Below are 25,004 nucleotides of genomic sequence, written 5' to 3'. Positions count from 1 at the left end.
TGTTTTTAGTGAACACCTACTTTTTCATTATAAAGCTCTTTTATAACATTTCTTAATGAAACAAACAAACAAAACCAAATTAACATCCTGTTTTTTCTCAGAGGCAATCTTTTGTCTTAAGTAACAGAATTGGCAACACAGCCACAAATCAAATTCTCAAATACGAAAATATCTGGTGTAACCTGCCAAACTTAAATCTTTGGTATAGTAGAACCTCAGAGTTACAAACTCACTCAACTGTATACCTCATTTGGAGCCAGAAGTACGCAATCAGGCAGAAGCAGAGAATACCAAAAAAAAAAAAAAAGAAGAAGAAAAAAGTACAATACTGTGGCTAAATGTAACATATAAAAGGAAAGCAGCATTTTGCTTCTGCATAGTTTCAAAGCTGTTTTAAGTCAACATGCAGTTGTAAACTTTTGAAAGAACAACCATAACACTTTGTTCAGAGTTATAAACAACCTCCATTCCCAAGGTGTTTATAACTCTGAGGTTCTACTATGTTTGTTTATTTCTACGCTGAGGTTCTACTGGAATTTAGTGACAACCACAGTACAATCCAGTACTGTATATTCAAACCCTCTTTCTCCGTGACTGCTGCCTCAAGAGGGGTAGCTGATAATGTGCCTGAGCAATATTTACGATGGGTGCCATTGAAGTCAGTATGGCTAAATGTGTGATGAGGTGCTATACAACATACACATTAGAGAATAGGTCCACAGTGATTACCGGTGAAATGTCATAAATTGTGACCTTCAGGATACTGGGGTTCTAGTATATATGATCAGAGGACAAATATAGGTCTAGATTGTGCCATTCAGTCACAGTTTGGTCTTCCTCCTGGAGCTTTCAGGCATGCAGAGACTTCATACCTGCTGCAACAGTCCTTTCTGTGGTGCAGCTTATTTCCCCTGTGAAAGCTGACAAATAAAAAGTAATCTGGGATTAATGAAGGATATAAACTAACAAAAATAACTATTGACTGATTTGGGGGGGGGGGCGGGGGGCGGGTTGGTGGTGGGAGCGTGTGAGGTTTTAATTTAGGGTCTCTTTGATTTCTTATTTTCTGCCCATCACCAATGACATCTGTGTGCCTGATATGGATTGCAAAAAAGCACCTTTCTAATTGTGAAAGAGAATTTGTATTTTTTGTTTTGTTTCTGTGTTTATTCAAGAGCTTCCATTTTTCATGTTATCTTTGTAACCATTCAGATTTGAAAATTGTTCTTCTCTGGAGATTCAGCAGTTAATCAGGAAGTGAGAACATTAGCACGAAAGCTTGAGGCTAGTGTACTTGTGCAAGTTAAGATACTGGAAAAAGGTCTGTAAAGAGCTGTTTCCCACCAAACCTGATCATAAAGAGAAAGAAGCTACTTCATGTCGTAGGGGTCCAAACAAACATTTATAAAACACTGCTCAGAATTTAATAGCCAATACAGCATCTCTCACCTGTTATAAGCAAAATAATCATTACACTTAAGCACAACAGTACAAAATTGGGGAATAAGGATTAGAGTAGTAGGGTTATTTTAGTAATGGAAACAAAATGTTTACTTTGTGTTTACCAGCTGAAATAAAATTTGCTTCTGTGCAATATTTTAAGAATTATTTTTAATGACAGTCTGTTCTCCTCTGCAGTGAAATCTGTTAGTAGAACACTTCACCTTCTGTTATGAGTATTCCACGTCATGGTTCTTGGTTTAGGTCATTTATACTACTTCATTTCATTATATTACAAGAACGAATGCCATAAAAATAAGTTTGATTAATCTTTCCAATATGTTGAAATCAGTATATCAAAAAGGTTATTTTTAGACATGCATATGGTGGATGGACCCATCATGCATTAATATTATGCTTATTGGTACTGTATTATAGATGGGACTGCACCCTCCATCCCAGGACTACAGGGCAGAAGCCGGACTTTGTCTGTAATAACTGCTCCCTGATGCCACTGGGCTAAACACTGGAACTGTGAGCAAGGAGTCTCTCTCTCCTGTGTGCTCAATATTTACTACATGGAAAAAAATTAAAGAATATCAAGTTCAAAGTAATGTGCTCAAAAGTTAGGAAATGCCTGAATTAAGTTGGCCTGTGCATCCTTAATTCAGCATCCTTGAACATATGCATTATGATAGTCTTTAATTATATCATCCCTAGGTCTGTCAATTAATCGCAGTTAACTCAGATGATTAACTCAAAAAATTAATCGTGATTAATCGCAGTTTTAATCGCACTGTTAAACAATAGACTATCAACTGAAATTTATTAAATATTTTTGGACTTTTTCTACATGTTCAAATATATTGATTTCAATTACAGCATAGAATACAAAGTGTACAGTGCTCACTTTATTTTTATTACAAATATTTGCACTGTAAAAATGACAAAAGAAATAATATTTTTCAATTCACCTCATACAAGTATTGTAGTTCAATTACTTTATTCTGAAAGTGCAACTTACAAATGAAGATTTTTTTTGTTACCCAACGGCACTCAAAAACAAAACAACGTAAAACTTTTGAGCCTACAAGTCCACTCAGTCCTACATTTTGTGCAGCCAATCGCTCAGACAAGCAAGTTTGTTTATATTTATTGAAGATCATGCTGCCTGCTTCTTATTTACAATGTCACCAGGCATTCACGTGGCTTTTTTGAAGCCGGCAGTGCAAGGTATTTACGTGCCAGATATGCTAAACATTCCTATCCCCCTTCATGCTTCACCCACCATTCCAGAGGACATGCGTTTGTGCTGATTACGGTTGTTAAAAATCAATGTGTTAATTAAATTTGTGACTGAACACCTTGGGGGAGAACTGTATGACTCCTGTTCTGTTTTACCTGCATTCTGCCATATATTTCATGTTATAGCAGTCTCATGATGACCCAGCACGTTCGTTTTAAGAACACTTTCACTGCAGATTTGACAAAACACAAAGAAGGTAACAATGTGTGATTTCTAAAGATAGCTACAGCACTCAATCCAAGGTTTAAGAATCTGAGGTGCCTTCCAAAATCTGAGAGGGATGAGGTGTGGAACATGTTTTCAGAAGTCTTAAGAGTAACACTCCGATGTGGAAACTACAGAACCTGAACCATCAAAAAAGAGAACCAACCTTCTGCTGGTGGCATCTGACTAATGATGATGAAAATGAAAATGCATTAGTCTGCACTGCTTTAGATTGTTATCGAGCGGAACCTGTCATCAGCATGGATGCCTGTCCTCTGGAATGGTGGTTGAAGCATGAAGGGACATATGAATCTTTACTACATCTGGCACATAAATATCTCATGACGCCAGCTACTACAGTGCCATGTGTATGCCTGTTCTTACTTTCAGGTGACATTGTAAACAAGAAGTGGGCAGCATTATCTCCTGCAAATATAAACAAACTTGTTTGAACGATTGGCTGAACAAGAAGAAGGACTGAATGGAGGCTCTAAAGTTTTACATTGTTTTGTTTTTGAATGCAGGGTTTTTTTGTATATATTTCTACATTTGTAAGTTCAACTTTCATGATAAAGTAATTACACAACAGTACTTGTATTAGCTGAATTGAAAAATACTATTTCTTTTGTTTTTTACAGTGCAAATATTTGTAATAAAAACAAATATTAAGTGAGCACTGTATACTTTGTATTCTGTTGTAATTGAAATCAATATATTTGAAAATGTAGAAAACATCCAAAATATTTAAATAAATGGTATTCAATTAGTGTTTAACAGCGCAATTAATCATGATTAATTTTTTTAATCGCTTGACAGCCCTAATCATCACATACAATTTTTTCATAGGACCTCTGCCTCATTCAGTGCACTGCATGGGTGGTGCTCCCTTACTGAATAGCTATTCAATATTTTTTCCCCTTGTTCAATCTGTGGTCTCATGCCTTATTTACTGCATGCTATTCAAATCCTGCTCCGAAGACAGAATTATTAATTTTCTCATGGGCTTTTCTGTGACACTCATCCCTATCGTGTCTGAGTGCTTCACAAACTTTAATTAATTTGTTTTCACAATACAGGGTAGCCATGGTGCCCAGTGTTCAGCCGTAAAGTCTGGTAGAAAAGGGGACCTGACAGTGTCTGGTCACCACAGGTCAGGGAGGTGGGGAGGCACCGGATCGTCACCTGTGCCAGCCCCTACTCAGCCAGGACAGCCTCCTACTTGTGTCAGCTGCAGCTCCCGCCCAACCTGGATGAGGGTGGGGAGAAGGGAAGAGCAGTGAGCAATGGGGGCAGGGCTTGAGGGGCAAAGGTGGGGCCTCGAGTGGAAGAGGCGAGGTGGAGGATGTTCTGGCACTCCTGCTGGAGATTTTAAATAATACAAAGTTTGCAACACCCCACCCCAGTGAGAGGAGGGAGGTGGTAGTATCTCCATTTCACACACTGGTGACTGAGGCACAGAAATATTAAGATAAAAAGTACCCACCAATTTGGGTGCTCAGAGATGCCTAGGACCTGATTTTTCAGGGTGAGCATTATACCACCCTTTATATGTTTGAAGTACAGCTCCCATTGACTTCTGTTGCAGCTGTGAGGGCTCAGCATTTCTGCATCTTAGACCCCAGGTTTAAGTGACTTGAGTAACATCAGATGGCAGAGGCAGGGATAGAATATACTTCTTCAGGACAGCATTCTACTACCTTAATCACAAGGCCATCCTTTTTCATCCTGAAGTCCCCTGTCTTGTTCATTACACTCTTATCAACTACTTCAACAAATGAAGCAGAGGTCCTATAGATCACTGCCTCCTTCAGTACACAACCCTGATGCATCCCCAGGACAGGTCTATGCTGTGCATTGAATGAGGCAAGGGTCCCATGAAAACAAGAGAATGTGAGCATGTAATTAAAGACTGTATCATAAAGTATAAGCACAAACGGTCTGAATTAAGGTTGCACAGGCAACCTTAATTCTGGTATTTCCTGACTTTTGAGTGCTTGACTTTGTAACTTCATTGTTCTTTTAATGTAGTTTTTGTGTGTGTAATAATTACTTAAGCTGTGTAAATAGAATTATTGAAATATTTTACCATGCAGTTTCAGTGACTGGATCCCCTCTTGTATTCATCCATTAAGATTCCCCAGAATTTAAAATGCCCAGTTTGGTCAACTTAGCTGATTTTCAGTGTTTGAGTAGTTAGTTTTATTATAAAATTTAGTACAATAATGATAGAAAAATAATTACTTTTCTGAAAAAGTGCTATGTTTCCATATTTAGGGGCTTGATTCATGAGTGCAGATCTATAACCACATGCTTTGAAAGAATCTGCTATTGCCTACATATGCACAAGCGTATTAATTGATTTCACACGATTAAGAGCAATTGCACATAATGTATCTGAAAGCAATCGAGGCTATCCAGTTAACTCTGGGTCACAAGTTTTAAAATTTTGTAACTGGGTCACAAAAAAATTATTACTGTCACTCCACAAAGTTTTTACCATATTGTTTCTTAATTACACTGAAATGCTTATTCTTTTGATGTAGCATATTGGTGTTATATGTATAATATTTTACTAGTGGTACTAAATAGAAGGTTTGCCTTGCACTTCGTACAAATATGTTTTCATGGGAAACATGCTTCAAAGAGAATATCAGAAGCTGGGTTTCTGTAACTTTCTTGACCCACTAAATGTAATGTGCCTTCTCCTTAGTTTACCTCAGTAATAGCACATACAGGTGGATTTTGCCTTTCAGGAAGAAAGCTACTTTCCAAATAAATAATTGCTTGATGCAGAGATTTTCACAGCTATTTAGTTTGCTTAGTACATCAGAATTTCAAGTTACATGCTTCTGCAGGTGTCCAATTTACTGTACATTTGGTTCCATGTATATCAAAATCTGTGTTATATTGGAAGAAAAAGCGTTCCTGATTACTGCAGTATTAAATAATTTTTTTTTAAAGGATGCATCTGTTGATTATGGCATTGTGGTAGTAGTGCTGTAGCTAGCATTGAGAATACACTTTCTGTCTAAGCACCTATATCAGATGGTAACTTTTTGATTAAAAAAAAACAAACAAAACCCAAGCATTCTATTCTCCATGATTTATCCAAGTTCGGTTTCTTGATATTTTTTCTTGTGCTTGGCTAACTGAAAAGCTCTTTTGTTTCAAATGTACAAACTTTTCTTGTTCACTAAGGAATGTCCCGTTTCCATGTGTGGAGTAGAAATGAGAAAAAGAATGAAGGTGTGTTTCAAAGACATGTATTGCGTATGTTAAGCATATTGTCTTTCACAGATGATGATGAAGGTTACAGAGAACCATAAACATTCATGGCTGTTTATAAACCGGATAAAGGTAGAGTGTTTGTCTAGAAAACTTTCAATATAAGATCCTCAATTCTACAAACACTGAAGCATGTGTATAGCTTTATCCTTGTGAAAAGTACCAGGGACTGTAACGGGACTCCTCATGTGAGTAAAGTTGTGTGCGCTTCAGTTTGGTGGATTTAGATCTAAATGAACAAACAACAAACGATCTGGCAAACTAAAAGGAGGGGCTGAGAGAGAAGGACACGGTAGATAATAATACTAAGATCACATGTGGTTATCTCTATTTTGGTGAGTGATGCTTGCATCTTAAATGTTCCCTTACTTACTGGGTTTATTTAGACTATGGGTTGATAATTATATCACATTTAAATTTATCACCTTACACAGCTCCAGATATATATAAGCATCACCAAGAGCCACACAAAGTGAAATAAAAGCAGCTGACTGTTGGTGTGTGTGACTCCACATACCTGTGTAGAGCGCATGTCTGTGCATGCCTGAAATTCAGAGAGATGATTCCTACAGTAACTGACTCTGCTACATTGCAGACATACATAAGACATTAATTTTAACACCATGTGCTATGACACTATATATCAAATCTGGGGAGGAGATACTGTTTATGTGAGGAACAAATCTAAATGTCCTGTTTTTTGCATGTTTAAAGCAACTCTGCATTCCACAATGTATACATTGTTGTACACCACCTGTAATTGTAAATAATGTCTATGATCCTTAGTATTATTTTCAGTTGTACAAAATTTACCATATTCTGATATATAGTTGCAGTTTTCATTAAGACCAATAAATCTGAAAAAAGGTAAAACTTGTTACTGCGTATTTGTGACTAACATTGTAGTTATCCTTTACAATTGATTTATAAACAGCTTTTTCTGTATAGAAAATATCTGGTTTGGAGTTCTTGTTTACATTCATAAAGCAGTTCTAGGCAGGTTCAAGATGCTGGTTAACCTTTGAAATGTGTTACTTGCCTGGTGCTTGAGAGATAGATGACTAAGAAGTGCATATTATAGCCTCTCAAAACATAGGATCATCAATCTTCAAGTAGCTTGGCTTCAAGCAGTGCCCTGCTATCCAGGATGCACAAAGCATACCTACGACTCAGAGAAGCTCAGTGCATCCAGCCTCTGATTTTTGCAGACTCTCAGACAAAATATCAATTGGACATTACTGAATGCCTCTGCCTTGCTTTAATATCTCTTCAGTAATTTAATATATTGTCTGACTCTGTGTGCTGAACCATAACCCATCACTTATCATTTTGCTGATTGATGCCTCTGCCAATAGAATTTAAATCCGTGCTTTGAAATGTGCTGATTACAATATAATACTTCTGTTTGGTCACATGGGTAATTAAAATCATAAATTTCTATTGAATCACATAGTTATAAAAATGCTTTTGATTCTTTTTTCCTGATGGAAATCCTTTAATTACATTGGTCTAAATTTGGAAGTACTCTATTCCCAATTCTGACATTAAAAATTATAGGCACAGTGAATAATATATGTATTTTTAATTTGCACTTCCGGAAAGTAAAATCAATCAATTAACAGAGCTTTTTTTCATTCTTTGAAGCCATAAATACCTCTCAATTCTGTTAATGGAGTTCTGTGGTAAACAATATATAAAACTCTCTGTACTTTGTTCAGGAGTAATGCATTGTTATGTGAGATTAGTTGGCATTGTTGGCATTAGTAATTCCATTATTTCAGTAACTGAAATACACTTGCAAAAAAAATCTATCTATAATTTAATGGCGAAGAGCCAGATCCTGCAGAATCTTATTCAGGAAAAGAATCCATACTGACTTCAATGGGATTATGTATGTGTAGAAGGGTTTGCAAGACTGGGATGCAAACACTGCACCAATTTAAACCTCATTTAATTTAGTGAAATCACATGAGACATAAATTCGTCCAACATTTGGCCCTAAGTATTTTAAAGGGACTCTGTCAAATTAAAACATCATATTTCTGTGATATTATTTTACCTACTGTTATTACATGTTACAGCTTAGATTGCCTCAAATCTGAAAGAGATTTTATATATAGGTGTATTTCCCCAGTTCTTTTCGGTTTGATCACTTAGTGCATTTGACAGCACTTTTAGGATAATCATTTTTCACTGTTTCCTCTGTATAATTAGTTAGTTTCCCCTTATATTTATGGGAGCTTTTCAGAAAACAACCTTGGAGAGAATAAATGGGAAAGAAATTCAGAAGCAGATGCAGTACCTGTTACAACTTTTAACTTATTCTTTTTAAATTAACTAGCATTGAAGTTGAATGTATCTCTTTATTTAAGTCCTTTAGTAAGCTGCCTAATGACCGGACTAGATTCATTAGTCAACAAATTGTGCGTTACCTCTTTATTTTATGCATTTATGTTGTGTAACATTTTAAAACCTTATTTACCTTAATATGGATTTTCTTCCATGTCATTTCATACTTACTGTTAAACTCTAGCAGTGCATTTTGATAACAATTCTCTAGATAAATGTTACAGAAAAGCCACAGCGATGAAGTAACTGTGCTTATAATGTTAAACAAGACTTTTGATCTTTGAAGTATATATTTCCATTTTGGATATAATAATTGCAATTTAAAAATTGGAATATTAAAGGAGAATATCTTCTTTACTTCTAGGATGAAGATGGGACAGAGGAGGACAACAGCAGAGTTGAACCAGTTGGACATGCAGACAGTGGTTTGGAGAGCACCACCAACTTTTCCTTAGAGTAAGTTACTGCTGCAGTTCCATCATTTTTAACAGTAAGATTTAGAGTAGTAAAGAATTCTTACTATCACAAGATTGATAATGTCAATAAACAAAACAAAGCATGTAACATGCATTTTATTTTAACTGCAACTCTGCATAAAACAGGTCCTTCCTTTTGCCCCTTGCACCTTGGGCATCTTTTAGACCCAGTGTTAAAGGGTCCAGACTAGTGATTCAGCAGCAGAGATATAGAGCATTTTCAGAGCCATTGCTATACTATGGTTGGGTGGGTAGATTGGTCTATCTCCGCAGAAGATGCTTAACCCTAGGGCATTTTAGGGTTTGGTGCTAATGATGGGGGAAGGAATGGGCCCAACTGGCTGTCCCAAAATATTGGCAGGTGAGACTTTGGGTATTAAAGACCTTTATACCTTTCATAAATGCAGTAAACAAGTCACAGGAAAGGAGGAGTTTTGCAGGGGAGGACTACCCAGACAAAACAGAACTCCACACTGGTAATGAGCCTAACCTGAAATTCCCCTTCACACTAGAAAAGATTCAGTGACTGATGGTTTTATGATGAAACCTGAAATCCAGGGAGTTTTGCCCTTTGAGTTTCATTACAAAGACCTGACCCAGACCTGGCTGTGATGTTGGTTGGGAAATGGTCCATTATGTTCTGAATATTTTAAAATTCTTCCTTTTGTTTGTAGAGCTGCTGATTGTTATAGGGATTAAAAAAAGTGAGTTAAGTATTATAATAAGTGCATTAATTTGCATTAAACAATAGCGCGTTTCATATCTTAGTTGCAAAATACTTTATGAAGTATTATGAATTCAAAATACTATTTGCTAATTAGAGTATATAAAAATTTTGTATCAAATATAATGCTGCTTGTTTCTATCTTGAAACTGATTTTTGTACCAACATCTTATCTTATCTTCTTTTTTTCTTTCTTTTTTTAAACATCACCTCTCCTGTATGCTTAGAGATGAGCTCAGAAAAACACATCAATTAAAAATGTAGTGGGAGCTTTCTTAGTGCTTGTGCACATGGTGTAGCAGTGCATACGACGGGGGTGTGATTTCTAAAGTGCACCAACGTGTTGGGCACTAACTGGCCCATGTAGATCCTGTTGGTATTTGCTAAAAGTTCTCCAGTGGACTTCAATATAGGATTGTTTCAAACAGTGCTACGTTAGAGCATGTTAGGAAACGTGTGCATTTAGTGCACACCAGCAGAGTCTACACAGGTCAGTTAGTGCGCAACACATCGGTACACTTTACAAATCAACCCCCATATAGTGTGCCTTGCCACACGGTGTAGACAAGCACTTAATACCATGTGAGTGCTTTGCATTTTCATGTGGGAATCTCAGGGTTAGGAGCAAAATGAACTGTGTGATATAGCTCAGGTACCGTGAATGCCACTGTAGGTATGTCTACACTACAAAAAAAACGCATGGCACCGAGTCTCAGAGCCCGAGTCAATTGGCTCAGGCTTGTGGGACTTGGGCTGCAGAGCAAAAAATAGGAGAGTAGACATTCCTGCTCAAGCTGGAGCCTGGGCTCTGAAACCTGGTGATGGGGGAGGGTCTTGGAGTTTGGGAGTATCTACTCTGCTGTTTTTAGCCCTTCAGCCCACGCCCCACAAGCCTGAGTCAATTGACCCAGGCTCTGAGACTCAGTGCCTTGGGTTTTTCTTTGCTGTGTAGATGTACTGTTACTGAACTTCTGGTTTTTGCTGGCCTCTAGTACTGTACATTTTTCATATTCTCTGGTACTATATACAGTACATTTGACAGTTGGCTTGCCTCTTGAATAAGGACAAACAAGATTTTACCTGCAGTCAGTACAGATACACATGGCCAGATGCAATGGCCTATGGATGTCATGAGAGGACAGACCCATCACTGCCATACCAAATGACACCATTTTATCCAAAATATTGTGCCTGATACTGGACAGCACGACATCATTCAGAGGAAGGTTCAAGAAACCCTAAACCTAAATTGATTAGGCAAGGACAAATTTTCCTTTACTTTTCCATGTCCATTTTATGGGGCTCAGGATCTGGGAGTTTTGGCTGTTTGCAGAAGAAAGGCAGTTGTGGAAGCAGAAGCTATGAATAAACTTGAATAGATCATGGGAAAAAGGATGTCCTCTATGGTTTAAGCAATTCAGAATCTGGGGCTTGGTTATGGAAACTGTCTTGTCCTCGGTGTCCAGTTTTATTGGATTATGGAGTATTGCATGTCCCTTACAAAAGTTCTAGTTAATCACATGGATTGCCACTCTTATATTCCTCTCTGCCCTCAGAATTGAGAACAAAGCAAAATGTGTTCCTTGGAACAGAAGGATATACAACAACCTGTAATGAGCAAAAGGCACTTCTTGCAACACTTTCTGGATTTAGTTGATTCTTGGAAGACCTTCTGCACAGCTCATGTGCAGTGGGAATCAAACACTGTTATGATGTATGAAGATTGGGACAGCAAAAAATACTGAATATTATAATGCTCTCAAGTAAATCAGTGGTTTACCATCATCTGGAGAATTGATCAGTTCTTGGTCATCCTATCTCAAAGAAGTCATAGTGCTAACAGAGGGGCAGTGAAAATGAACATAGGCATGGAAACATTTCCATGGAGTAAATTGGAAAGATGGGAACAGTGTGGTTTAGAGAAGGGGACATGAGATAAAGCTATACCAAACAAATATGATAGAAAGGTGGTTACATTTATCTTTTTTTGTTATATAATTAAAAAGGTAGATTCAATTAAAGCCAAAGGCAGTAAATTCAAATCACCGAAAGGAAAATATTTTTTATGCAATAGACAATTAACCAGTAGAATTCATTGTCACATGATACCACAGAGAGATGACTTTAGTAGGATTTTAAAAATAGATTGGACATTTATATAGATTATGAGGCCACTTACATATAATTTATGTAGGATTTTTAAAAAATGTGGAAGAGACATAAAGCAGTCTCTAGCTGACAGATGTAGGAGGAGAAAAATCCCTTAAGGTCAGGTTACTCCATCATGTCCGTTTTGGGGTTTCTTGAACCTTCCTCTGAATGATGTCGTGCTGTCCAGTATCAGGCACAATATTTTGGATAAAATGGTGTCATTTGGTGTGGCAGTGATGGGTCTGTCCCCTCATGACATCCATAGGCCATTGCATCTGGCCATGTGTATCTGTACTGACTGTAGGTAAAATCTTGTTTGTCCTTATTCAAGAGGCAAGCCAACTGTCAAATGTACTGTATATAGTACCAGAGAATATGAAAAATGTACAGTACTAGAGGCCAGCAAAAACCAGAAGTTCAGATTGGGTTCAGAGCTTTCGTTCCCAGAGTTTTGGAGTGTTTAGATTTGGGGTCTTGACTGATGATTAGTCTGTCTACAGCTTGTAATGTTTTATGGCTTTTGGCTCCCAGACCAAACATTCCCAAAATGTGTGGATGTTCTGAACTCAGGACATTTGCTTCAGGCTTACTTCTGATACCTTCAGAGATCTTTTCTTGAGCTTTTTGGACCTTTGGCTTATTTGATTTTCTCTTTCCAAAGCAAAAAGTAAAACACAGAACTAGTTCTGCTTGACTACATGGCATATTAAACATTTTCTTTGAGAAGACAGAAATATAGATCTATAAATACACATAGCAAACAGAAATAATTGTAGTAAGCTCACTACAGTAGAACCTCCAAGTTATGAACACCTCGGGAATGTAGGTTGTTTGTAACTGAACAAAACATTTTGGTTGTTCTTTCAAAAGTTTACAACTGAACATTGACTTAATACAGCTTTGAAACTTTACTATGCAGAAGAAAAATGCTGCTTTTAACCATCTTAATTTAATGAAACAATCACAGAAACAGTTTCCTTACCTTGTTTAATCTTTTTTTAATCTTTCCCTTTATTTTTTTAGTAGTTTACGTTTCACACAGTAATGTAAATGTATTTGCTTTTTTGTTCTTATCTCTGCTGCTGATCGTGTACTTCCAGTTTCAAGTGAGGTGTAGCTGCCTGGTCACTTTGTAACTCTGGTGTTCATAACGCTGAGGTTCTACTGTAGGTAAATTGTGGGAACACGAGGCATCAAATGATGTTAGTATTTTGCAAAACTGAAGGAGGTTTACCCTTTTAAAACTTAAACTGTCCCCTTTGAATAGTTTAAGATAATGCCTAAACTAACATTAAAGGCTAGAGCAGGCTTTCACTGGGATAGCTGAAGGAAGTATGATAGGGTCAGTAACAGCCGTTATAGTTTTTGAGAAAAATTGATTGTTCCATATTTGACACATTAATTGAAAAAGAAATAAAAAATCCTCCACTTGCCTGAAGACAAGACAGCTTAAATTTAACAAAAAGCCCCAAACCCAACAATATAAATATAAAACTGTGCCATTGTGTAGTTTGTAATTCATGTAGCTGATTAAGGTTACCAAAAGGGCTAGTTCACTTTTCATTTGAGTTATTAATGGAATTGTTTTTGATGATTGATCTCCTTTCATGCCATCAGACTAATATTCAGGTATGTAGTATTTCAACATTGCTTTCATCACCATTGCTTAAGTTCTGGAATATCTGTTTTGTGTGTGTGCGTATGTATGGGTTTTTTTCGTTCATTTACGGCACATGTTCATGTTCCCTCATTCATCATTGTCTCACAGTGATATGGTAAAGCTCGTAGAAGTCTCCAATGACGGCGGGCCTTTGGGAATCCATGTAGTGCCTTTCAGTGCCAGAGGCGGAAGGTAATGTATTGTGTAAGATTTTAATCGAATCATAACTTGTTGTGTTTTATCTTGGCTGTGCTTACTCTTGTATAGGTGCCTGTAGGTTCTATTTGAAATACCACATTTTTTTTTCAAGAGGAAGTTTTACTGACTTAAAATAATTGAAACTTTCTGCCACTCTTACTCACTCTGTACACTGTTGTACGAAGGCAGTACATAAGGGGAAGAAAGATGGCAGAATCTGTCCCTTAACTTATAATGGAAATTGTATTGTGACTTGATGGAAACTTGAATTGCAAAGATATGAATTATTTCCTTCAAACTCTCATAAAGTTATTTTTCCCCTTTAATTCAGGAGAGTATTTGTGCATCATTTCCCTCCTATTTACCAAAGTAGCAGCATTCTAAACCAGAGAATTCTACATCTACGTGCATTTGATAAGCAAGACTGAAAGAAAAAGAATTTCAGTCCTTGTAATATTAAATAGCATTCACTGTGTTGAAAGGAAAACAAGAAAGGCATACAGTATGGGGTTTTGAGGTGCTGGAGAAAGGCATGTATTCTCCACAACAGTCTTAAATTTCATTACGTGACAAAAGGCAAGAATTTCTTAAGTTGCAGAAAAATGAATGCAGTGCAGGTGATTTACATTATAATAACTTTCAGGATTACATTAGTAAACAGAACACTCCATTTATAGCATTTGCTTTGCTGAAGTAGAATTTTAGTATTTAGGATCCTTAATCGAAACATTAATGTACTTTCAGGAAAATTTTATTACTTTTTTACCAATCATTATTCACTGTGGGAGATTTAAAGCTTGTGGGCATGCTGAAAAGGAGTCAATCTGTCAAGAATATAAGTAGGATTTTATTTTGAGGTGGAAGAGATTACCTTTATCTTTAAGTGTAATTACATTCACTATTTCTGCTTTTTTTGATGAAAAAGGACCAAACCATACATTTAAAAAAGTGTAATCTTAGGATGAAAAGGATATTATGTTCTTACAAGTCTGCCTATCCATCAGCAATTTTAGTTTAAATTGATTAGAAGCAAGTGTAATTTACTGTGTATCAGATATTTATATCAAGTGCTCTTCACACGATATACATTTTTTCTTCTACAGTAGGAGGAGGAATATGGTTTTAAAAACTTTTTTTCTGATTATTATTTTAACCTTTATGCTTCAGTAGCTATACTGACATGTAGTACTGTGACAAAACTAATAATTTTGTTGAACTGAAGGCAACTTTCCCTGAGGATTTCAGGAGGTAAGAGCAAACTGTCATAATATGGTGACTCTCTCTTCCCATGAGTGACCTGACCCTATCTTCAGTAAGTTCAGTCAGCAGATATGAGAGTGGTAATGTTTTAATCACAACCTCATAAATAAAGACAGGAGGTAATAGCAGGCTGTGATTTTGCATCGTTATCTAGGCCATGGACAGCGCTGGAAAAGATGGGAGGGTCAGATGAGAATTGTTGGTTACCTCTTAATCAGGGTGATATTTAGTTTAATAAAGCTGTGTGGTTTTAAAAAAAAAAAATCTCTCAAAACACACGTACTCTAGGTCTTCTGACATCTGTCAATCAGTTCTTTTCATGTAACCAACCCTCATGGAAAAAGTAGGGATTAGATCAACAATCCTTATAGGAATAATGAGGTTTTTATAAAAATTACTCTTAAAAACCTACCACATCTAATAATGAGTCAGTAAAAAGGATGTAATTCAGTGATAAGTTTTGTAAGATGATTAAAAAATGTAGAGATTTTTCTGTTAAATTCTATAGGAATTTTCCACTCAGGAAGTCAGTGGAATTATAATAAAAATATCAGTTGAAAAGGCCCTGAGTTTACTTCTTGATTTTGTGCCTGCTGAAAGATAGGTGACCATAGTTATTAACTTGGATAAGCTATTGAATGGGTGCTCTCTAAGGGTATTGCTAATGAAAAATAATATTTTTAGTTTTGGTTATTCAACCAACTAATTTTTTTGATCATCTTTAATCATTAATACTATACTAGGGGAGCCCCGAAACACTGGCTTTTACACTGAGGTGTACAGGCGATATTTCACCTGTAAAAATTAGTTTTATATTGTAATTTTTGTCGCTTCATATTGAAATAATATAATTTCTTTTTAATGTAAAAAAATTCAGTCACTTCTGCAAGCACTTACTCATAGTAGTTCTTTACCATCAGTGGAATTACTTCAGTGAGTAGAGACTCGATCGGGGGTTGCAAGCTCGTAATATGGGTGTCAAGAATAAAAAGTAAAGTTTAAACTGTTTATGCTGTACATAATGACTGTATAAAGTAGATTTATTTTTTAATAATGCCAGGTATGTTGTGAAGCATCAAAGGCCCTGCATACAGTGTACTCTTCAGCTATTTCTCCTCCAGGAATTTTTGTTGTGTTAATAAAAGCAAATGTCCACAAAGTGTGCCACACTTTTTGAACTTGAACTTTAATAATTGGAAAAGAGTTGGAGATAAAGTTATGGATCAAACTAATTGACACATTGAAACTGACCAGGTTGTGTTTAATAATCCCCCCTGGATGACACATAGTACCAATAATTCTGGTTTGTGTTTCAGGAAAGTCTCAACCCATAATTCCTTGCATCTAAATTAGAACATGGTAGTCAAAGTTTTCCCAATCCCCAGCTTCTTATGAGTTGCCTTATTTCTCTTTACAGTCTGTCTGCACTTTAAATTTTCCAGCTCCTTAATGCTGCAGTCCCTCTTGGCCCCAAAGTCTTTATAATCTCTAAATGCAAATGTTAGAATACTCTAGTGGTGATTTTCACAGGTTGCTGACCTCTGTCTTGTCTTCTTTCTCAGTCTATTTATGCTTCAGCTATTAAAACCCCACCATTTAAACTGCTGAAAAGAGAATGTACTAAAATCCAAATACTTCTTAGTTAACAAAAACCATATAAAACTCATAATAAATATATAAACTTAACGTTGCAAAAGATTACATTTTGATTTATCCAAAGCAAAACTACTATGCAGTGACATTTAGTTACCTATTATGTTTCTTACCATTTCCTTAGTATGTGAGCACAAACATGAATGAATTTATCCCCAGAACACTCCTGTGAGGTAGCTAAATATTACCATCTCTATTGTAAAAGTGAAAAATTGAGGCACCAAATGATTAATTGACTCGAAGAAAGTCACATAAGTCACTGGGCCAAAATCCTTTGAATGCCAGAATAAGGCTTTATCTATAACACCAGTAGAACCACAACTCACACAGACATGCTTGTTCGGTGGGGAATTTTGGAGAAGTTCTTTTTTAAAAACACGCCTTTAGAATAATTGAGAAGTTACTTGTAACATAGTGAGTATAGTCTTCATTGCTGTCCCCTTCAAATTACATTGTACTTCTGTCATACAGTAGAGCTAAGATGTGGTTTGGAAGTCTTTGGAAAAGCTCACCCTGTTTTATGGAATAACCAATATAGCATTTACTGTACCACGTTGTGATTGTCAGCTTTTGTGTTGTTCATAATAGTGCTATAAAGTCTGCATAAATCAGGGCAGGCCACTATACTGAGAAAAATTAATAGTTTTAGCTCTGAAGGGGACATAATCTCTTTCAGAAACATCCACTCAAACTGGACTAGATGCACTTTCAATGACACTTGCCTATGTCTCAATTGAGAGCTGAATTGTTGCATCTTCAAAGACTTATTTGTATGCATGTGGTTTTTTTTTTTTAAACAGAAGTGGCAAAGATGAATGGCGGGGAGGGCAGGAATAGTCAATTCATTAATTTTCAAAGGAGGCTGTGCTTGGTATTACTGCACTACTCAGTAAAACAAACAAAGCTGATGACCACCCAAAAACCAGTTAAACATTCCGTTTGTCACTGACATAGTCAAGGTTTGCAGAGTGAAGGACAATGTGCTCCATCTATCAGTTATGCCTGTGTGTTATATCTGATAGGAATGCATGATCTTAAGTGACGTGCTGCCTGCAATAGCCAAGAGCCTTATAACAAGCAGGGGTCAATTTGAACATTCTTGTGCTACTCAAGGAAATATTGCAAATCTTTAAAGTGCAGTTCTGCTTACTGAGGGCTTGTCTATTCCTAAAATGCTATAGTGACATAGCTGCGCCACTGTATCACTTCAGTGAAGGCACTACCTATGCCAACAGGAGAGTTCCTCTCATTGGGGTAGGTAATCCACCTCCCTGAGAGGTGGTAGCTAGATCAATGGGAGAATTCTCCCATCGACACATGCTGTCTACAGCGGGTATTAGGTAGGTTTTACTGCATTGCTCAGAGGTGTGGATTTTTCACACCTCTGAATTGCAAGTTATATCAACCTTATTTCCTAGCGTAGATCAGGCCAGAGAGAACTTCTGGTGTGTGTGTTCAGGTTGGGCTCAGCAAATGGACGTTTAAACAATATATATTTGGGGTTGTACTGTCTGCCTGTCTGGTGGGTTTGTTTATTAGTAGGGGTATAAGGCCTGGAGCAGCAGAGCCTGCCATTCTTTGAGTGGTTGCATGTGTGTATTTTACTCAGGTACGTGTGCCATCCGAGTGTTAGAGCCAGAGAATTTTCTGCAGCAGTACACTTCGGGGCGGCATGTGTGCCCTGCACCTCCTGGTGGCCCCTCTTGAGGCTACCTAAGGGCAGTGCCACCTTGAGCCCCCTCAGTTCCTTTTCACCGTCTGTGGCCTTAGTCAGAGCTTGCCATGCAATTTACCTCGTGGAGATTTTTTTTCTTCTTAGTTAGCCAGTTTAGCTTCCCGCCTTATCTGGAAATAGAAGTTATTATCCATTAAATTTTATTTTATTTTATTTTTAAACTTTAAAGTTCATTTTTAATAGTTAGTTTCAGTGCTCTGCATACAGCATTCGCCAGGCTTTAAGCACTGCCTGTCATGTGGCGTGTCTACCCCAAACAGTGACCCCCATACATTTGCCTCAGTCAGGGGCCAATTAAAGAGAGGTGCAGTATCTGCTCCTCTTTCTAGAAAAGATGGGCGATTTCCAGAGACCAGTGCCTCAAACACTATCTCGTGGAGCATGCCTCAGCCCTGGGGCCTCAAGTGAGTGCCCTAGTTACCCACATGCAGTCTGCAAGTGCGGGTGTGGTTGTCTCTGACAGACCCTTGGACTCGGACTCTTCTTAGCAGAGAAAGAGGAATCAGTCTTCTTCTCCTTCCCAAAGGACTTGTTTACACTGGCAAGTTTCTGTGCAGTAAAGCAGCTTTTTGCACTCAAACTGCAGATGTGTACACACTGCCAAGCCACTTAGTGTGCAGAAATTCCTCAGCTGCAGCGCTGCAAAAAACCCAGCTTGACGAGAGTCGTAAGGCTATTTGCACCGAGGCTCCGGCGCTCTCTTGCGGGTGTAGACACTTGATTGCTTTCTGCGTTGTAATTGGCCTCTGGAGCTGTCCCCATAACGACTCACGTGCCCGCTCTGCTCATTGTTTTGAACTTGGCTCCGCTGGAGACATGCGCCCCTCCCCTTTCAAAGCACCATTTCTGACAGCCCTTGTGTGCTGTGCTGATCTGCCCCGGGACACAGAGCAAACCATGAATGTGGAATGCTCATGCTGTTGAACACAAAGTCAGGTGTGTGCATGTGTGTTAGAGAGTGCTGTGCAGAGAACCCAGGGAGGGAGGTGGGAGCTGCTGATAGGGTTTCCCACCCCTTCCCCAGGACTTGTTGCTTCCTGCCACTGTCTGAACTTACAAGACAGCATGCTGACACTCTCTCTGTTCCCCGAAACACTGTCTCTCCCCACCTCCATACACACACACTCCCTGTCACACACTCCCCCCCACCACTTCAGTTGAAAAGCAGCTGGCAATGTAGTAGGATGCCCATGGAACAATGGGATTGGGAAACCTGCATCATGTGAAGCTGTGCCTGCCCCATGAGGCATTGCAAGCCTTTCCCAAAGCACCCTGTGGCCAGTTGCACAGTGGGATAGCTACCACGATGCACTGCTGTCTTTGCTGCTGCAAGAGCTGCTAATGCGGATGCGTTCCAGTGTCACAAGGAGCACAGTGTGGACACGCAACAATGGTTTAATTCTAGCGTTTTAATAAAAGTGGTATAAATTATGGAGCAGAAACTTGCCAGTGTAGACAAAGATTCAGGTACCGAGAGCAGAGCTGAGCTATGGACCTGGTACCATGGCGGGAAGATATTGGTACTATGCTGTCGACTGTCTGTAGGGAGACTGTTGATTCTGGTACCAGTGAATGCCATTTCAGTGCAAACATTGTTGGTAGCAACAACCCTGCAGACTTATGAGGCAGCAAACGATTTGCTTTACTTTTCTGTACCAGACTCTCCTTTGGGGCAGGAGTCCATTGTGTTGTCAGCACCTCTTCCAGTACTGGGTCTGTCTGTCTCCTCAGCTGTGGTGCAGAGACTCTGAGTGGCTTGTCCTCCAGTACTTTCTTTGGTTCTGGCGCACACGGTGTCACCACCGCTACAGTCATTGGCCTCTGTTTCAGTTTCAGTCTCAGACTCTCTTGGCGCTGTCAGCTTTGGTGCTGGACAATCACTGGCTTGGGTACCAACCCTTGCCACCGACTTCCCCTTTGATGTTTGGTTTTGTTGAAACTTTGCATTCATTCAAAGACTCTCCTGCTACCTTCACTCGTTAGTGGTCTGTACCCCTGCCTCCAACAGACATCACGATAGACCCTTGAAACAGCAGTATTATAGGCAGTTTTTCTATCTGCCAAAGTCAGCATGATTTTTGGAGGGGGAAGCAGACATCACAGAGAAGGGGGTTCTCCAACTCCAGTTTGAATCAGCATACGCGTCCTCAGTCAGCTCTCGGGAATCAGCCCATTTGACTTCCCCTTCAGGGACAACAATACAGAAGTTGGTGATCTTTCCCCCAACTTGGGGACAGATTGTCCCACTTCGTTGATTGCTTGGGAAGCCATAACAACAGACAAATGGGTCCTATGCACTGTGAGCCTGGAATATTCTATCCAATTTCTTTCCACATCACTTTTCTCACTCACCTACCTTGTACCTTTATAGAGACCATCTCATAAGTCAGTGCTCCTTCAAGAAGTTCAGACTCTAGTTACGGTAATGGCCGTACAAGTTCACGGTCACCATTGAGGAAAGGGACTTCAATCATGATAATTTCTGACCCAAGTCCAAAGACCCATATTGGACTTTCAGAATCTTAACATGTTAATCAAATACATAAGATTTTGCATGATTTCCCTAATGTCGGTCCTTCCTTCCTTCCTTAAATTGCAATGACTGGTTTGCCACCCTCAGTCTCCAGGATGCCTACTTCCATGTGGCAATACTGCCAAGTCACAAGAAGTTAGTGAGATTCATTGTAGTGGGCCAATGACAATGAACAGTACTTCACTTTGGCCTGTCATTGGCATCATAGGCACCAACTCTGTGGATGCTCCAGGGCTGGAGCACCCATGGAAAAAGAATAGTGCATGCTCAGCACCCACTGGCAGGCCCTGCCGATCAGCTCCTCCCCCGCCCAGTGCCTCCCGCTCACCGCTGATCAGCTGTTCAGCAGTGGGCAAGAGGTGCTGGGGCAGGGAGAGGGAGAAGCAGGGGCAGGAAAAGATGGAGCAAGGGTGGGGCACACTTGGAGGCGAGGTGGGGGTAAAGCATCCCCCAGGGAAATCAGAAAGTCGACACCTGTGATTGTTGCTATGTTTTCACCAAGGTGGAGGAAGGAAATTCATGTCTTCCTTTCCTTGGTGATTGCTTAGTGCAAGTCAGATCCAAACATCAGGTTCTCCACCACATCCCATTTATCATCCATAAATTCAGACCATATAAATCAAAGTCTGTGTCTTATAAGGTAGTATAACTTGGTCTGGATTTACTGTAATTTTTATCTATCTGGCCCTTCATGGTATTTTGGGAACCCCTGAAGAAGGGATCGAATAGCACAGACTGAACTATGAATTTCCTTATTTTTTGTCATTGTAAATTACAACCTTAATATTACTTTGACAGATTTTGGTGTGTAAATAATCTCTGCATTTATATGAAGGTAGACACTGATGTACATAAAGTTCCCCTACTGAAGAATTGTGATTGATTTTTCTGTTCCATGGTGCTCTTTTCTATCATATTTTTTTCATTTCCAATGTGTGTGTTAAGTCCCTTTTATGTTCCAAAGTTAACAAATCACTTCAAAATTTGTTGCCATTTTTTCAGTAAAGTTTACTCCTTTGTTTTGCTACTTTAGTTGCTTAAGATACAAAGAAAACTGAAGCAATATCTGGTAGCCATTGTTTATACTGAAATTCCTTTATGCCAGACTTTATTTTTGCAGCCACATGGGTGTGTTTTGTCTCCCCACTGGAGCATTGAAAATCCTCCCCATTTATTCTTCTAATTGATTCCCCATTCTCAAGGCCCTTCATTGTAGCCTTAATTCTCAAAGACACAAATGCCTGGAAGAGCGTCCCTTTGCTGCCAGTCAGTCCCATTTCATCATCATCCAGATGGGCTGCTGTTGAGTAACCCAAGGCATTCTTGGTCTCACCGCCTTCTCCGGAAGGTTGTATGGAACCTCATCATCCTAGCCAATCTGAGAACTGACAGTTCAAGAATGGAAAACAAGCTTGAGCCTCTGGAATGAAAATGTTGAGCACTATTATAACACCGCTAGGGTGGGGTAATGAAATATTTGAATATTGTAGGAAAGGTTTGGGTTGGTGTCCTCCTTTGGGCCTGTCAGCTATAACCATTTAATTGACTAGACAAGGCCTCACTTTCTAGTATGATGGTATTGCTTTTATGTTCTGTGGCAATTTTCATCACTGCACAGCTTTGTGTGTGCCAATGACCCTGTTTTTTTTTTTTTTTCAGAATCAGTAGTTGTTTTATAGAAATACTTTTACTCTAGTCATTGCCTTGTGTGTTAGTTATGTTCTTTGAACAGTTTTAGTTGACTATTTTCATTTGTGTCTCAGTTGATTCAATTGAAACTGGATCAAAGTTAACAGGTGAATAACTTCAATGCGTGTGTGCAATGGGCAGTGATAGCTGAACCATATTCTGGCATATTCAGTGTAATGTTCTTATTACGCTCATAGTGTTTACACTGTCAGCTTTTATTAAGATAAATTATGATAATTCCCATACAGCTGGGTGGCAATTGTGGGGAGTTCACATTTTCAAAGAAGAACTCAGGCAATTTAGATGTCAGTAAAACATTTGTGCTTATTTCCAGTTTTATCATTCGTTGTAATTTATACTTAGAAGTAAAATGTTAACATGTGTGGCTGAATTTGTTTTAATTGTATAATTAGGCTAATGAACCTTGTGGAAATATAGTGGTGCAAGTGTTAATATAATCAAAGCAGTTAAATTCCTAATTATATATCTAAACAAGTGTAAAGACAGAAGATCTCAGTGGTTTGCCATTTCTGCTCTCCCTCCCAGTTAAAATTAAGCTGGTGTAAAGCACAGCCTGGAGAGCAATTTTCATACATCATTGTAATTTCTACTGGGTCATAAGTTTGCAGAGTTCTTTGCAGAGCTTATAAGAAATTCAATCCCCGTCTTGGAGATTTCCTAGGCTAAGGTCTTGTCTACACTGAGAAAACGTACAATGTTCTTTAAAATGTGAGAATTAGCCTGTTTTCTAGTCTGAGGTAGCATGTAGCATAGACAAGGACTAGTAATGTTTAAAAACATGTTATCTGGTTACAGTTAACCCTGTAGGGTTTAAAAATATATTTTTAAAAATAATTTGCCCTTTTGCTTAAAATCATGTTAGTTAAAACCGGTTAATTAAGATGTTTTCTAACAGGATACATTTTCCTAGGTAGGAATATACCATTCATGTATATATTCTTAAAAAGAACTCCCTAAAACGGCACTGGTATTTCATGTTTGTTTTTCCTCTAGATGCCAGCCCAGTTGTGCTTGGTTTTCAGGTTTAAAAAAAAACACACAAAAAACTGAACAGTCAAGTCTGCAAAAGAGTCCTGGAATCGGAAGGTCAGGCAGCGTTCTTCCTTGTTACACATCATCACTAATATCCCTGGCCAAGCTGCAGAATACGTATCTGTTTACTATACTTACATGTGAACTACATGTATGCTGCAGAGCTCCATTGACTGGGAAGACTGGTGGTTGTCCTTGACAAGGAAAGAATCCAATTTATTTTGTAGATTCCACAGTAAGTCTGCAAAAAATCCTTTTACTTCTAAAATGAGCAAATGAAATGTGGAGTCATTGCAACAATGAACATGAATCCAAACAACACCATTTTTTGAGTAACATTTCTGAGTATACCTCTACGTTAAACTACTGTTATGATGCAGCAATATGAGTGGAAATTGCTATTAAAATTGTGTGGGAAACTAGGTTCTTGCCAAATCTTGGGGCAATTTATTCCATCTCTGAAAGAGTTGTATTGGAAAACATTCCTGAGTGTGTGTTTAAACTGTGATACAGTATTATGCCTTTTCCCAACATGCAAACTGTCTGTGTATTTAAAAAAGGGATGTGATCTCTAGTGCTTACAGCAGTTGATTAGAAACCAGGAGGATGCTGGGTTTAAATTTGACTAAGGCTAGTCACCCCCTTTTTGATCACTAGTAGAGCTGCTCGGAAAAAAATTGATGGAACTATATTCCATTGGAATATACCATTCTATATAAATGAAATCCTTTGCAAAATCTCTTCACCATTCACCAACCTTTTGTTTCTGAGGGGAAAAAAAAAGGGAGGGGTTCTGAAACATCCCAGTTTTTCCTTTTGAAATGAACTTTTGTTTTGATTTTTTAAAATTTTGTATTATATACGCTAAAATTTTTAAAAAGACAAAATTGAATGTAAACATTTTGATTGGGCCCCAAACATTTTTAAAAACATTTTCTTTTGTGGATTATTTAGAGATTTTCAACTTTTGTTCCTAACTGAAATGAAAACACATTTTGAAATCTGAAAATCCTTCACAGAATGGAATTTCTGTTCTCCACACAGCTCTAATTGCTAGTTATGCCACTTCAGCTGTATGTTCTTTAGTCCATCCAGCTCTAATATTGGGTAAAAAGCAAGATCTCCATGGATGCCAGATGCTGCAACTGAGCTGAGCATTCCTACATTAATAGAACTTGTAAGCTTTGTTTAATGAGAGTAATTGCAATTTTGACATGTAGTTTGTTTCTGTATTACATTATTTTACCAGTGGTTAGGATTAATAAGGTTTTTATTAGATTTGAGCGCT

At 38.2% G+C, this 25,004-nt stretch overlaps 1 protein-coding gene across 14 annotated transcripts in view; it reads left to right on the top strand.

Annotated features, from left to right (window-relative positions):
* PARD3 (par-3 family cell polarity regulator) overlaps positions 1 to 25,004 on the top strand; it is a 650,009-nt gene that overhangs the window by 360,047 nt on the left and 264,958 nt on the right. For all 14 annotated transcript variants that reach the window (XR_012157609.1, XM_073334436.1, XM_073334432.1 and 11 more), the window contains 2 exons: positions 8,949 to 9,040; positions 13,704 to 13,787. Coding sequence is in view for 13 of the 14 variants with exons in the window: in XM_073334436.1 (XP_073190537.1) it covers positions 8,949 to 9,040; positions 13,704 to 13,787 (176 nt within the window). In the remaining variant the exon portion in view is untranslated. The remainder of the gene's footprint in view (positions 1 to 8,948; positions 9,041 to 13,703; positions 13,788 to 25,004) is intronic.

Source organism: Lepidochelys kempii, chromosome 2 (assembly GCF_965140265.1).
Source record: "Lepidochelys kempii isolate rLepKem1 chromosome 2, rLepKem1.hap2, whole genome shotgun sequence".
Taxonomy (NCBI): Eukaryota; Metazoa; Chordata; order Testudines; family Cheloniidae; genus Lepidochelys; species Lepidochelys kempii.
Note: the sequence above shows the minus strand (reverse complement) of the source record. Positions and strands in the feature narration are given on the sequence as shown.